At 40.0% G+C, this 13,204-nt stretch overlaps 1 protein-coding gene across 1 annotated transcript; it reads right to left on the bottom strand.

The window, feature by feature from the left end:
• Window positions 1–862: 862 nt before the first annotated feature.
• Window positions 863–1,735, bottom strand: LOC125124261 (olfactory receptor 7G2-like). Its single transcript, XM_047774407.1, has one exon. It carries the CDS (start codon window positions 1,733–1,735, stop codon window positions 863–865), a length of 873 nt encoding a protein of 290 aa, XP_047630363.1.
• Window positions 1,736–13,204: the final 11,469 nt, after the last annotated feature.

The following is a 13,204-nucleotide window of genomic DNA, read 5'->3' as shown; positions in this document are numbered from 1 at the left end:
GGACAACAAGGGATCTGGAAATCATGTCCAGATATGACATCTTCATGTGGTACCACAACTAGTGACCTTGAAGAGAACTAGTCCTAGGACAAAACAATACATGGAGAAGTGAATCAATTCCTACTCCCCTGTTTCTGTATGTTTCATGCCAAGAAGACCTTCAGATTGCTTTTCTTACTAGAACTGAAGGCTTCCTCACTTATGAAATTCAAATATCTGACACTCGTTTCAAACTACTGACATGATCATGCACATTTAGGAGATAATAAAACTGACTGCCTAGCCACAAATGTTCCTCAGTAGGAAAGAGTTTACCAGGACCAATCTAATTCTTTATTCAGTGCGTGTATAAAGGCAAGATCCCTTACCCTTCTATAGACCTAACTCTGGGGTGCAAGTGACATGACCTACCATACATCAGGTGGAAGCTGGTCTCTAGATATGATGAAAGCATTGCTTCAGTACTTCCTTTCCTACATTATTTCAGCAATATTCCTTCTTCTGAGAGTAATGCAAAACAAAAAATCCTTTCAAACTAGAACCCTTGCTTCAGGCTCTACTTCTGTAGAAATTGAGCAAAGAAATTGAATTGAAGCCTTGAAATTAGGTGCCAAACATCATAGGGCTGACAAAAAGCAAAGTCTCGGGTCAACCACATGTTAGAGTTAACTTGGAAATTCTGCTGTTGGCCGTTTTAGAAGAACTTGTTGATGAAGGGATCAGGCAATAGGGCTCACCCAGGATTCCTAACTCCTTGCCTCAGTCTAGAAATCCAGTGCCAAGTAGATGGTAAAATCACAAGAAAGAAGATAGCTTTCTAATGAGTTTTCTTAAGGCTGCTTTCATGTCACTATTTCTCAAGCTATAGATAAAAAGGGTTCATCATTTGGGGAACCACAATGTACATAACTGAAGCCACTGAAGTCTTCCTGGGAGAAGTGGTAACCTCAGAACTAATGTACACCCCAAAAACTGTCCCATAGAACAAGGACACAACTGACAAGTGAGACCCACAGGTGGAAAAAGCTTTAAGCTTTGCCCTTGCTGATGGCATTCTCAAAACAGAGGAGACAATCCGAACGTAAGAGAAAATGATCCCAGGGAGAGAAATAGCACCAAATATACCAATCGCTAAATATATCAGGATGTTGTTGATGAGGGTATCAGAACAAGCCAGCTTGACGACTTGAGCAAGTTCACAGAAGAAGTGGGGGATTTCCAGGTTCTTGCAGAAGGACAAGCGCAACATTGTCAGACTAAGGATCAGGCCAACTATAGTGCTCATGAGCAGTGGGGGCAGGACCAGCAGAACACAGAGCTGGGGGTTCACGATGACCATGTACCTGAGGGGGTGACAAATGGCCACACAGCAGTCATAGGCCATGACAGCAAGGATGAAATTTTCAAAACCACCAAAAAGCAAGATGAAGCATATCTGGATAAGGCAACCTCTGTAAGTGATGCTCTGATTGTGTGTTTGGATGTTTACCAGCATCTTTGGGATCGTGGTTGTGCTTAAACAGATTTCAGTGAAGGACAGGTTGGCGAGGAAGAAGTACATGGGGGCGTGGAAGTGGGAGTCAGAGCTGACAGCCAGGATGATGAGCAGGTTTCCCAGGACAGTGACCAGGTATATGGACAGGAAGAGGAAGAATAAGAAGGGCTGCAGTTCTGGATCCTCTGTCAATCCCAGGAGAAGGAATTTGGAAACATCTGTTTGACTTTTGGATTCCATGTTGTTGATGCATCTGGTGGGGAAATGGTGTAAATAAAAAAGAAAATGAATGGTTCCCAGAGGAGGGGCAGCAGCAGCAAGTGAGAACTTATTAGAAACACAAATGTTTGCTATCACTCCAGATGTACTGCCGATTAACTCTGTAGGTCAGGGCTAGCAATCTGAGTTTTAATAAACCCTCCAGATGAATTTGATACCATGTCATAGTTTTAAAAAATAAAAAAGTGCTTAAATGGACATTCCCATTGTGGCTCAGTGGGTTAAAGACCTGACAAAGTCTCCATGAGAATGCAGGTTCAATTGTAAACTAGAGCTCCAAAGACTCCCTCATGAAATGCAACTCATCTGCATTGGCACTTGATTCTAAGAGAAGTTGGGCAAATGTCAGTGACAGTCTCTGTCTCATCCTAATGGGACTTCTTCCCCTAAGGTGATAGTGGCATATAATTAAAAAAAAAAAAAAAACACCAGTTAACTGCGAGTTTAGCTTGAATTAAGGGTTTGGGGGGAATGTTTACCTTAATTACTGTTAGTTGGGACATGTCTATGTGAGTAGGGTTGGCACAGATGCAGCAATGTGGGAGACTGCATTCCTATGGAAACTAGTTGAACATTTTTTTATATGGATTTTTATTCACTTTGCAAACATGCTACTAGAGTGCCCCTCACCTGCTGAGCAAGCATTTGTAGCTCTTGCGTTGGCAGGATGGGCTGGAAGCTCAGGACTGGGAACTATTTTAAAAAATAATAATAAAATATTTTGAAATTTAAAAAAATGAGATGAGAGAATAAATGAAATGCATAGGCTTCTAAAAATAGATGAAAAGAGCAGCAGGGTTTGGCCCTTGCAAGACAGAGAATGACAAGACAAGAAGACATATGACACTTATAAATAATCAGGCATCCTACAGGACTGTCTCTGTAAGGCAGTGATCCTCCCTCGCCTGCAGGAGACAGAAGTGGCTGTGACAACCTTTACTGTTTAGTCTACTCAAACACTCTGAATTTAATCCAGGACCAGCCCTTTCTTTGAGGCAAGGGAAAATTGTTCAATTGTAAGAGAAGCTTTGGTGTCCTCATCTGTATGATGGGAAACATCAGAAACTTTAGGGGGATGAGAAACAAATAAAGAGCACCCAGCACAGTCCTCAGCATATTGTCCAGACCTTCTGCACTTGGCCTTCTTGGGTAATTTAATTTTCTCTGTTGTTGCTCTAGTTAATCCCTCTTCATTAATTTTAACCACCAGAGAGTATCCACTGTATTGTTACATCATGTTTTATCGCTCCATTCTGCTGCATTAATGCCTTTTGTCTATGCATTTTTTTGAACACATATACGACATGACAATGCATGGGCGATACCATTACATTCAAGATGCTGTTGGCACAACGTTGTAAGTCAACTACAGTTTCATTTTCAAAAACGAAAAAAAAATAAGGTTAAGCTCTTTACACACTGCTGGATCTTAAATAAAATAAAATTGTGCTATGATAAAATAGAAGGTCTCTGAAAGCACTCGTGTGCAGTTTTATCTCTCATCTAGGAGATTTCATGAGATTTCATTCCTTGCCGGGGCCAGCTTAGCAGGATGGAGCTGGAGAACGGGTGCTGTGGAACTTAAGGAAAAATAGTTAACACAAAACAAGACACAGAGACATTTATCTTAAGTAGAGGTGGGAGCCAGGGAACTCAAGGTCTCAGGGACCAAGAGCGCCCTCAAGAATCCACACTGCTTTTATTGTGCTCTTTAGATGAGATCAAGTGAGGAGTGGCTATGGGTGGATGATACAGGGTTTGTTTGCTATTATATAAGTTCTTTTACTATTTAGACATAACAGTTCTTAAGCTTAAGTCACTTATGCCTTTAGGTCTTTGCTCTTAAACTTAAGTCATTTACCAGCACTGTGTTTTTCAAAGCAGGAAGATGGGATAAAGTAAGACAAGAAGATGGGATAAAGTAAAGAAGGACAAGATGGAGTTTTCAAGGAAACATGTCTTGCAACAATTCCTAATTTAAGATACAGATGGGGCTCCCTGTTCATCTTCACTTTAAAACAGTTTCCTTCAAGGACATCCATATTTTCACGTGTTCATCCATGTAGGCTACATTTTCATTTGTCCTATGGGAAGTTTCTTACTTACATTTTTAAGCTATATTTTTACAAATAAATTTACGGAGGTCCCATCATGGCTCAGTGGGAACAAGACCAACTAGTATCCATGAGGACACAGGTTCGATCCCTGGCCCTGCTCAGTAGGCTAAGGATCAGCATTGCCACGTGCTGTGGTCCACGGTCTCAGATGCGGCACAGATCTGGTGTTTCCGTGGCTGTTACATAGGCTGGCAGCTGCAGCTCCCATTCGACCCCTAGCCTGGGAACTTCCATCCAGCATAGGTATGGCCCTAAAAAAAAGCACAAGTAAGAAATAAAAATAAAAATAAATTCATGACAAGATTTCTTTTTTAATTTTGTGGAGGCATGTGGAAGTTCCCAGGTTAGGGGTCCAATCAGAGGTGCAGCTGCAGTCTAAACCTCAACCATGGCCATACCTGATCCAACTCGCTTCTGTGACCTACATGGGAGCTTGGGCCAATGCTGGGCAAGGCAGGGATCAAACCTGCATCTCTCAGAGACATCGGGTCCTTAACCTGCTGAGCCACCACAGCAACTCCCAGAAGGATATGTTAACATCACTGTTCACCATCTTAACAGTAGTAAATTTCAAATGCATGGATATCAGGTAGAATACACAAAGCCTTAGCTGCCTCACAAAAGAGATAAAAGTTTCCATGTACCACCAAAAGACACAAAACTTAAAATGCTAGGTGGACTGGAGCCAAATGGCTCTGCTGACTAATGCCCATAGACAAGTGGAGACGGTTTCAGGAAGGAGGATTAAAGAATGACTCTGGACTCCCATCTGATATCAGTCACAGAAGTCAACTCAGAATAGATGGAGAATTTAATGTAAGCTCAGAAATGAAAAACTCCTGAATAAAACACAGCGGTTACACTCTTTGGCACTGGCTTAGGCAAGAAAGTTTGGGACTTGACTCCCAATATAAAGGCAACAAAACAAAGAAAATAAGGAGACTACCACCAACTCAAAACCTTTGGCATGGGAAAAGGAAGAAGCAACAACAGGACCTTAATGTGACAAATTCCTTACCTTTCCCAGATTCATGTTGGCTGATTGCCTCACCCTGAGAGGCAAAGAGAATGATCTGCAGACCAGAGATTAGCAGAGAGCTCCTACTTTGAACCCTTGTGGAAGAGAAGGGAAGAAAGTAAGACTGGGCAGAGAAAGCAGGAGAAATGCAGTGAAAACCCAGCGTCAAGCTTCCCAAAAGGTGCAGGGGGTTTACGGCTAGAATAGCCGTTCAGAGCTGCTCCAAGTTGGGGCAAGAGAGCAAGGTCTTTAAACACCTTTACTGATCAGGCATTAGATGCAACCCTGGGAAAGGGAGGGACTTTGGGTGCAGCTGGCTCTCTTCCAGGAGGTCACCCCAAAGGGAATTGACAGTGACGGGCTGTCTGCCAGCAGCACTCTCTGCAGCTGGAGTAATGACTGCTTCCTTTCAGAAAGAGTAAGCTTGACACATCACAGTGTCCTCCACAATATCTCTTTTGTTTGTCACCTGTTTCCCCTTTTGAGTTTAAAAATAAAACAATTATTTTAGGAGTTCCCGCTCTGGTACATCAGGTTCAGTAGTGTCACTAGAGTGCTGGGACACAGGTTTGATCCCCAACCCAGCACAGTGGGTTAAGGATCTGGTGTTGCCACAGAGGTTGCAACTGCAGTTCAGATCTCTGGCCAGGGATCTCCATTTGCCACAGGGCGGCCAAAAAAGAAACATTTTAAAATTCATTTTTAAAAAAACAGTTATTTTACTAGCAAAATAGTTTATTTGAGACTAGCAGAGCACTGCAACTAGGGCAAGAATGCTATTGCAAAAGCTATATGCAAGACCAACAAAAAGGAAAGGATTTTATTTTACAAGAAAAAAAAGGCTGAAGTTGGGAGGGGCTGTTTTGAATGAAAGTCAGTTGGAAAAAAGCACAAGTTTGGGGTGATGACCGTTTCTGATTGGCTGAGTTGATGGCATGGTCAATTTCTTATAGGAGATGCAATATGACTCTTCTGTTAGAGTCTGTAATTGACAGTTCTTTGGGTCCATGAGTGGTACTATAGGAGAGCTCCCCGTTGTGGCCTCCAGACTCATTTTAGTGAGGTTTCCTCTTATACTCTCTGAGCACCAGGATTTCCATCTGGTTGTGCGCTGTCCCATCCAATACTACAGAGAACAGGACCTGGCAACAGTGTGTTCTAAATTAATACTTATTGAGTGAATGAATGAATAAGTGAGTAAATACATGTATTAGAATTACTGAATATGATTTGACACATTTACCGGGTAAAGAGCAATATATGATTATTTTCTATAAATGGAGAAAACATTTGCATAAATGAAACATCCTTCCATGATGATAAAAATGACGAAGCAAGAATAGAAGAAATGGGAGTTCCCTTGTGGTACACTGGATTAAGAGTCTGGCATTATCACTGAAACAGCTCAGGTAGCTGCTATGGCGTGGGTTCAATCCCTGGCCCAGGAATTTTCATACGCTGTGGGCATAGCCAAAAAAAAAGAATAGAAGAAATGGCCTTCACTCAAAAAGGGTATTTCGGATAATCTACAGTAAATTAAATACTTTATGGTCAAATATTCAAAATATTCCCCTTATTATTTTTTATTTAATTATAATTGTCATTTACTGTTATATCTGTTTCAGGTATACAACATATTCGATGTTTTTATACATTCTGAAATGATCACCATAAGTCTAGTTATCACCTATCACAAATTATTACAATATTACTGACTATATTCTCCATTCTGTATACTACATCCCCATGGCATACTTATTTTATAACTGGAAGTTGGTACCTCTTAATCCCCTTCATCACTTTTGCCCATCCCCACACCTCTTCCCTTCTGGCAGCCACCAGCTTGTTCTCTATATCTGGGAATCTATTTCTGTCAAAATATTCCCTTTAAATATTCCCAATAACAGTACAACAAGTATCTACTAACACTACTTTCATTCAAACAACATAAGGTGGGTTTAAGCTTTGGAGAACAAATAAAAATATAACCATTAACAGATAATATTAGCATCTAGGTAGAGAATGCTAAAAAATATATAGGTAATTTATGAGAAAGCACAATAGAATGTAGGAAAGTTGCTGAAATTAAAATCACTATAAAATTTTCAATTGTATGTCTTTTTTTTTTTTTTGTCTTTTCTAGGGCCACACCCTCGGCATATGGAGGTTCCCAGGCTAGGGGTCTAATCGGAGTTGTAGCCACTAGCCTGAGCCACAGCCACAGCAACGTGGGATCCGAGCCGCGTCTTCGACCTATACCACAGCTCACAGCAATGCGGGATCCTTAACCCACTGAGTGAGGGCAGGGATCAAACCCGCAACCCCATGTTTCCTAGTTGGATTCGTTAACCACTGAGCCACGACGGAACTCCTTCAATTGTATGTCTTTACAAGGCAAAATTTACTTAGAAAATGTGATTCCTAAAAGACATTTTTCAAAACATCAGATAAATGCCCGGAAAGTGTTCTAGGAAAAGAAGCAAAGGCACATTACACAAAACTCTGTAATATTTTACTGAAGAATACTCAAGTAGACCTAAACAATGGATAGAATATTCTAATTTTGAATAGATATACAAATATCTTAGAGATGTCAAATTTCTTCAAATATAGATTTAATGCAAATTCTGGAATGGTATTGTACTCAAGAGGCTGATTTTGAAATTTATATGAAAAAAAACAATAGAGAAAGAATATTCGAGGAGTTCCCATTGTGGATCAGCAGGTTAAGATCTGACATAGTGTCCATGAGGAGGCAGATTCTATCCCCAGGTCTCACTCAGTGGATTAAGGATCTGGCTTTGCCACAGCTACGGTGTAGGTCGAAGATGCAGTTCAGATCCCACATTGCTGTGGCTGTGGTGTAGGCAGGCAGCTGCAGCTCTGATTCAGCCCCTAGCCTGGGAACTTCTGTATGCTGCAGGTGCTACCATAAAAAGAAGAAAAACAAAAATATTTGATTTACCGGCATACAGAAACAAAGTGAAATATTGCCTTACCAAATGTCAAGAAATATAGGAATGGTAACTAAAGTGGCATGGTTCTGGAATAGGTAGAAAAATAGGACCAAAACAAAATAAAATAAACAGAACAAATGGCTTTAAAAAAAAAAAAGGAGTTCCCATCGTGGCGCAGTGGTTAACAAATCCGACTAGGAACCATGAGGTTGCGGGTTCGGTCCCTGCCCTTGCTCAGTGGGTTAAGGATCTGGTCTTGCCGTGAGCTGTGGTGTAGGTCACAGACCCAGCTCAGATCTGGCGTTGCTGTGGCTGTGGCGTAGGCCAGCGGCTACAGCTCCGATTGGACCCCTAGCCTGGGAACCTTCATATGCTGCAGGAGCGGCCCAAGAAATGGCAAAAAAGATTAAAAAAAAAAAAAAGGAGTTCCCATCGTGGCTCAGCAGAAACAAATCTGACTAGCATCCATGAAGATGCAGGTTCAATACCTGGTCTCACTCAGTGGGTTAAGGATCCAGCATTGCCATGAACTGTGATGTAGGTCACAGACACACTAGGATCTGACATTGCTGTGGCTGTGGCATAGGCCAGCAGCTACAGCCTTGATTCGACCCTTAGCTGGGAACCTCCGTATGCCTCGGGTATGGCCCTAAAAAGACCAAAATAAAATAAAATAAACAGAACAACTTGCTAAAAGAAAGAAAGAAAGAAAGAAAGAAAGAAAGAAAGAAAGAAAGAAAGAAAGAAAGAAAGAAAGAAAGAAAGAAAGAAAGAAAGAAAGAAAAGAAAGAAAGAAAGAAAGAAAGAAAGAAAGAAAGAAAGAAAGAAAGAAAGAAAGAAAGAAAGAAAGAAAGAAAGAAAGAAAGAAAGGAAAGAAGAAAGAAAGAAAGAAAAGAAAAATAGGACCAATTAAATTCTCACTTAGATGAAAATTCTGCTGAGGAAGGAGGAGGCATTGGACACTTTATAGCAATGTGGCATTGCAGGGAAAGGATCTGAACTCTGAATAAATAGTGCTGAAATTATTGTTATCCATATTCTTAAAAAATTAAATTTGATTCTATATTATAGCATATTAGATAATAATTTCAAAGTTCCAAAGCCTTACATGTGAAATACAAATGATTAAGTGTTTTCAAAATAATACAGTAAAATATCTTTATAAAATTGGATCATTGCTTAAATAAGGTAATCACAATCCAGTAAGGAAAAGACTGATATATTCAGCCAGTTTAAAATAAGAAGGTAATGTATTACTATCCCCAAAATATAATGCACTCCTACAACTCAACAAAAATACAAACAAATAAAAATATGACTAAATATTGGGCAAAGGGCTTGAACTGACTTTTTCCAGAGAAGATATATAAATGGCCACAAATAACGGAAAAGATGTTCAACATCACCATTACTAGTCATTAAGAAAATGCAAATCTGGAATCCTCTGGTGGTCTAGTGGGTTAAGGATTTGGCATCGTCACTGCTGTGGCTTAGGTTCAATCCCTGGTACAGAAAGTTCTGCATGCTGCAGGCATGGCCAAAAAATCCAAATCAAAACCACAATTAGATACCGTCTGATGGGCATTAGGATGATTATTATACAGAAGAAGAAGAGGGAGGAGGAGGGAGGGGTGGGAGGGGAGAGGAAGGACCAGAGGGGAGAGGGGAAGAGAGAGGGAAGGGGAAGAAGAAAAGAACAAATGTTGTCGATGATGTAGAAAAATTGGAATCCCTGTGCATTGCTGGTAGGAATGTAAAATAGTGCAGTTACTCTTGAAAACAGTATGATATTTCCTCAAAAAAGTAAAAGTAGAATTATCATATGATCTAGTAATTTCGCTTCTGGCTATATCCCCAAAACAATTTAAATTGTGGCTTCAAAGAGATACTTGAATATTTATGTTCATAGCAGCATTATCCACAGTAGCCAAGAGGCAAGACAAGCGTTCAACAAATGATGAATGGATAAATGAAATATGGAATATACAGTCATCCCTCTGATTCCTCAGGGAATTTGTTCCAACACCCCTGCAGATATTGAACTCCACACATGTTCAAGTCCCTTAAGTAAAATAATGGAGTATTTGCATATAACCTTCACACATCTCCCTTATACTTTTTTTTTCTCTTTAGGGCCACACCAACAGCATTTGGAGGTTCCCAGGCTAGGGGTCAAATCAGAGCCATAGCTGCCAGCCTACACCACAGCTATAGCAACTTGGAATCCAAGCTGCACCAGTGACCTACACCACAGCACACAGCAACACCGGATCCTTAACGTACTGAGTGAAGCCAGGGATCGAACCTGCAACCTCATGGTTACTAGTTGGATTTGCTTCTGCTGTGCCACAACAGGAACTCCTCCCGCATACTTTAACTTCTAGACTACTCATCACATCTAATACAATGTAAGTGCTATGTAAATAGTAGTAAATACAATGTAAATGTTTGAAAATAGTTGCCAGTGAGCAACAAGTTCAAGTTTTGCTTTGGGGAAGTTTCTGGAATTTTTTTGTTGTATATTTGATCCAAATTTGGTTGAATCCACAACGCAGAACCTGTAGATACAGAGGTCTGACTGTACATACAGTGGGACATTTTTCAGCCTTAAAAAGAATGGAAACTCTGATACATGTTAGGGCATGGATGAATCTGGAAGACATTATGCTAAGTCTAAATAAGCCAGTCACAAAAAGGACAAATAATGTATGATTCTACGTACATGAAATTCCTAAGGTAAATTCAAAGTCATGCAAATTAGAATGAGGTTGCCAGGGTCTAGAGACAAGAAGGAATGGTGAGTTATTGTCAATAGGTACATATTTCAGTCTTGTGAGATGAAGAGTTGTATATGTGGATGGTGTGATGTAAATACAACAATGTGAATATACTTAATGCTACTAAGCTGTACACTTAAGTGATTAAAATGGTTAAAGACCCTGAATTTCCAAAACATTCTTTAGAAAGAACCATGATGGAGTGAGGCCTTCACCTCCTGACTTCAAACTATATTACAAAGCTATCATTATCAAAACAGTATGGTACTCACCAACAGAAGAGCCCAGAAATAAACTCATGCACATAGAGTCAAATAATACTTGCCAACAGCACTGAGAATACTCAAGAGTGAAAGAATAGACTTTTGAATAAACAGTTTGGGGAACACTGGATAACCATGTGCAGCAAAATGAATTTGGGCCTTTATCTTACACCACTTACAAAACTGATTTCAAAATGGATTAAGAACTTAAGCAGAAGACCTGAACCCATAAAGTTTTAGGAGAAAATGTTGAGGAAAACTCTTTGATATGGTCTTGGCAATGATATTTTGGATATGACATCAAAGGCACAAGAAGCAAGGAGTTCCTATTGTGGCTCAGTGGGTTAAGGATCCAGCATTGCCACAAGCTGCAGCTTAGTTCACGCACATGACTTGGGTGTGGTCTTGCTGTGGCTGTGGCATAGGCCTTCAGCAACAGCTCTGATTACCCCAATGTCAAAGGTGCAGCTATAAAAAGAAGGAAAATAAAAAGCACAAGCAGCAAAAGCAAAAATCAATGAATAGGACTCCATTAAACTAAAAAATCATCATCACAGAAACAGAGAGTAGAAGAGCAGTTACCAAACAGCTGAGGGAAATGAAGAGATACTAGTCAAAGGGCACAAACTTACAGGATTAAGTTCTGAGGATCGAATGTACAGCGTGATTGTAGCTAACAATGCTGCTTATCTACTTTATATTGCTAAGAAAGTAAACTTGAAATATTTTCAGCCCAAAAAGAAATGTTAGTCATGGGATAGGATGGAGGTTTTAGCTAATTCTATGGTGGTAACTTTTCAATATATAAATGTATCAAATCAACACAAGGTACACCTTAATATTATACAGTTTTATATGTCAGTTATATCTCAGGAAAGCTGGAGAAAAATGATCCAATGCTGGAAATCAAATACTGGCAGCATAAATCCAATTTCTGTCACAATAGTTATATTACCTCCTCCTTTGTTCTGTGTCATTTCCATTTCTGTCTAGTTTATGTGGATACATGTGATTACATTTAGGACCTGCCCAGATAATCTGGGATAAACTCATCTTCTACAAAGACTCTAATTCCAAATAAGAAACATTCACCTTTTATTTACAATGTGGGTAAGTGGTCTTAAGGGCCACTATTCAACCCATTACAGAAATATCTTCTAGTTGACTCTATGGAAAACCTAATAATCATCTGACTCAAAGAAGGACAGTAATGGTTCTGTCTTTGGGGATCATGTCCAGATAGAAAATCTTCATGTCACCACCACTGATGACCCTGAGAATAAGATCCAGGACAAGACAACACAGGAAGGATTGAATGAATTCCTACTCCCCTGTTTCTATACATTTCTTACCTCTGAAGTCCTTTTGTTTGTTTGTTTCTTTGGTTGGTTGTTTTGTTTTGTTTTGTTTTGTTTGCCTTTTCTAGGGCCGCAACTACAGCATATGGAGGTTCCCAGGATAGGGGTCTAATGGGGGTCTCTATGCCACAGCCACAGCAATGCCAGATCCCTAACCCACTGATGGAGGCCAGGGATCAAACCTGCAACCTCATGGTTCCTAGTCTGATTCACTAACCACTGAGCCACGACGGGCACTCCTGAAGTCCTTGTTAATGAAAGATGACTCTCTTTATTGTTTGGGCATATTAGAGTTAGAGATTCTTTTCCTCATAAGAATTGAAGTCTTCTTCACTAATGAAGTTCAGATATCCTGCAGTCACCTCAAACCACTGAAAGAATCTAATTATAGCTCACTTCATAGATAATGAAATTGAGTTTGGAGGATACTAAAGTTCTCCAGAAGGATATGGTTTACCAGTGACCAACCTAATTCATTACTAAATAGGTGACTGAAAGGCCATATCATTTACTCCACTATGGTCCTAACTCTGGGGTGCAACTGACATAACATTGCCATTTATTGTGTCTCTAGATAGAACCATAGCCTTACTTCAATATTTCCTTGCCCTGCATAATTTCTGCAATATACCGACTGCTAAGAGTTATCTCTCCCCCCAAAAAATCTCTAAAACTAGAATACTTGCCTCAGGCTCTGCTTCTCTAGAACCTGAGCAAAGAAATTTAAATTGTAGAACTGAAATCATGTGTCAAGTATCATAGGGCTAGCAGACAAAAAGTAAAGTCACGTTTCAATCCTAAATTAAAATTAATTTGTCCAATATGCTGTCTGGCTCTTTTAGAAGAACTCCGTGATGAAAAGAGCAAGCATTATGGCTCACCCAGGATTTCTGTCACTTTGTTTCAATCTAGAAACCCAAATCCAAAGTATATGGCACAA

Source organism: Phacochoerus africanus, chromosome 4 (genome assembly GCF_016906955.1).
Source record: "Phacochoerus africanus isolate WHEZ1 chromosome 4, ROS_Pafr_v1, whole genome shotgun sequence".
NCBI classification, from domain to species: Eukaryota; Metazoa; Chordata; class Mammalia; order Artiodactyla; family Suidae; genus Phacochoerus; species Phacochoerus africanus.
The sequence above is the reverse complement of the archived record's forward strand: the minus strand, read 5'-3'. Positions and strand labels throughout refer to the sequence as shown.

What these genes read in the sequence shown, in the direction of transcription:
- LOC125124261 (XM_047774407.1), bottom strand. Translation starts at nt 1,735, where the DNA reads ATGGAATCCAAAAGTCAAACAGATGTTTCCAAATTCCTTCTCCTGGGA.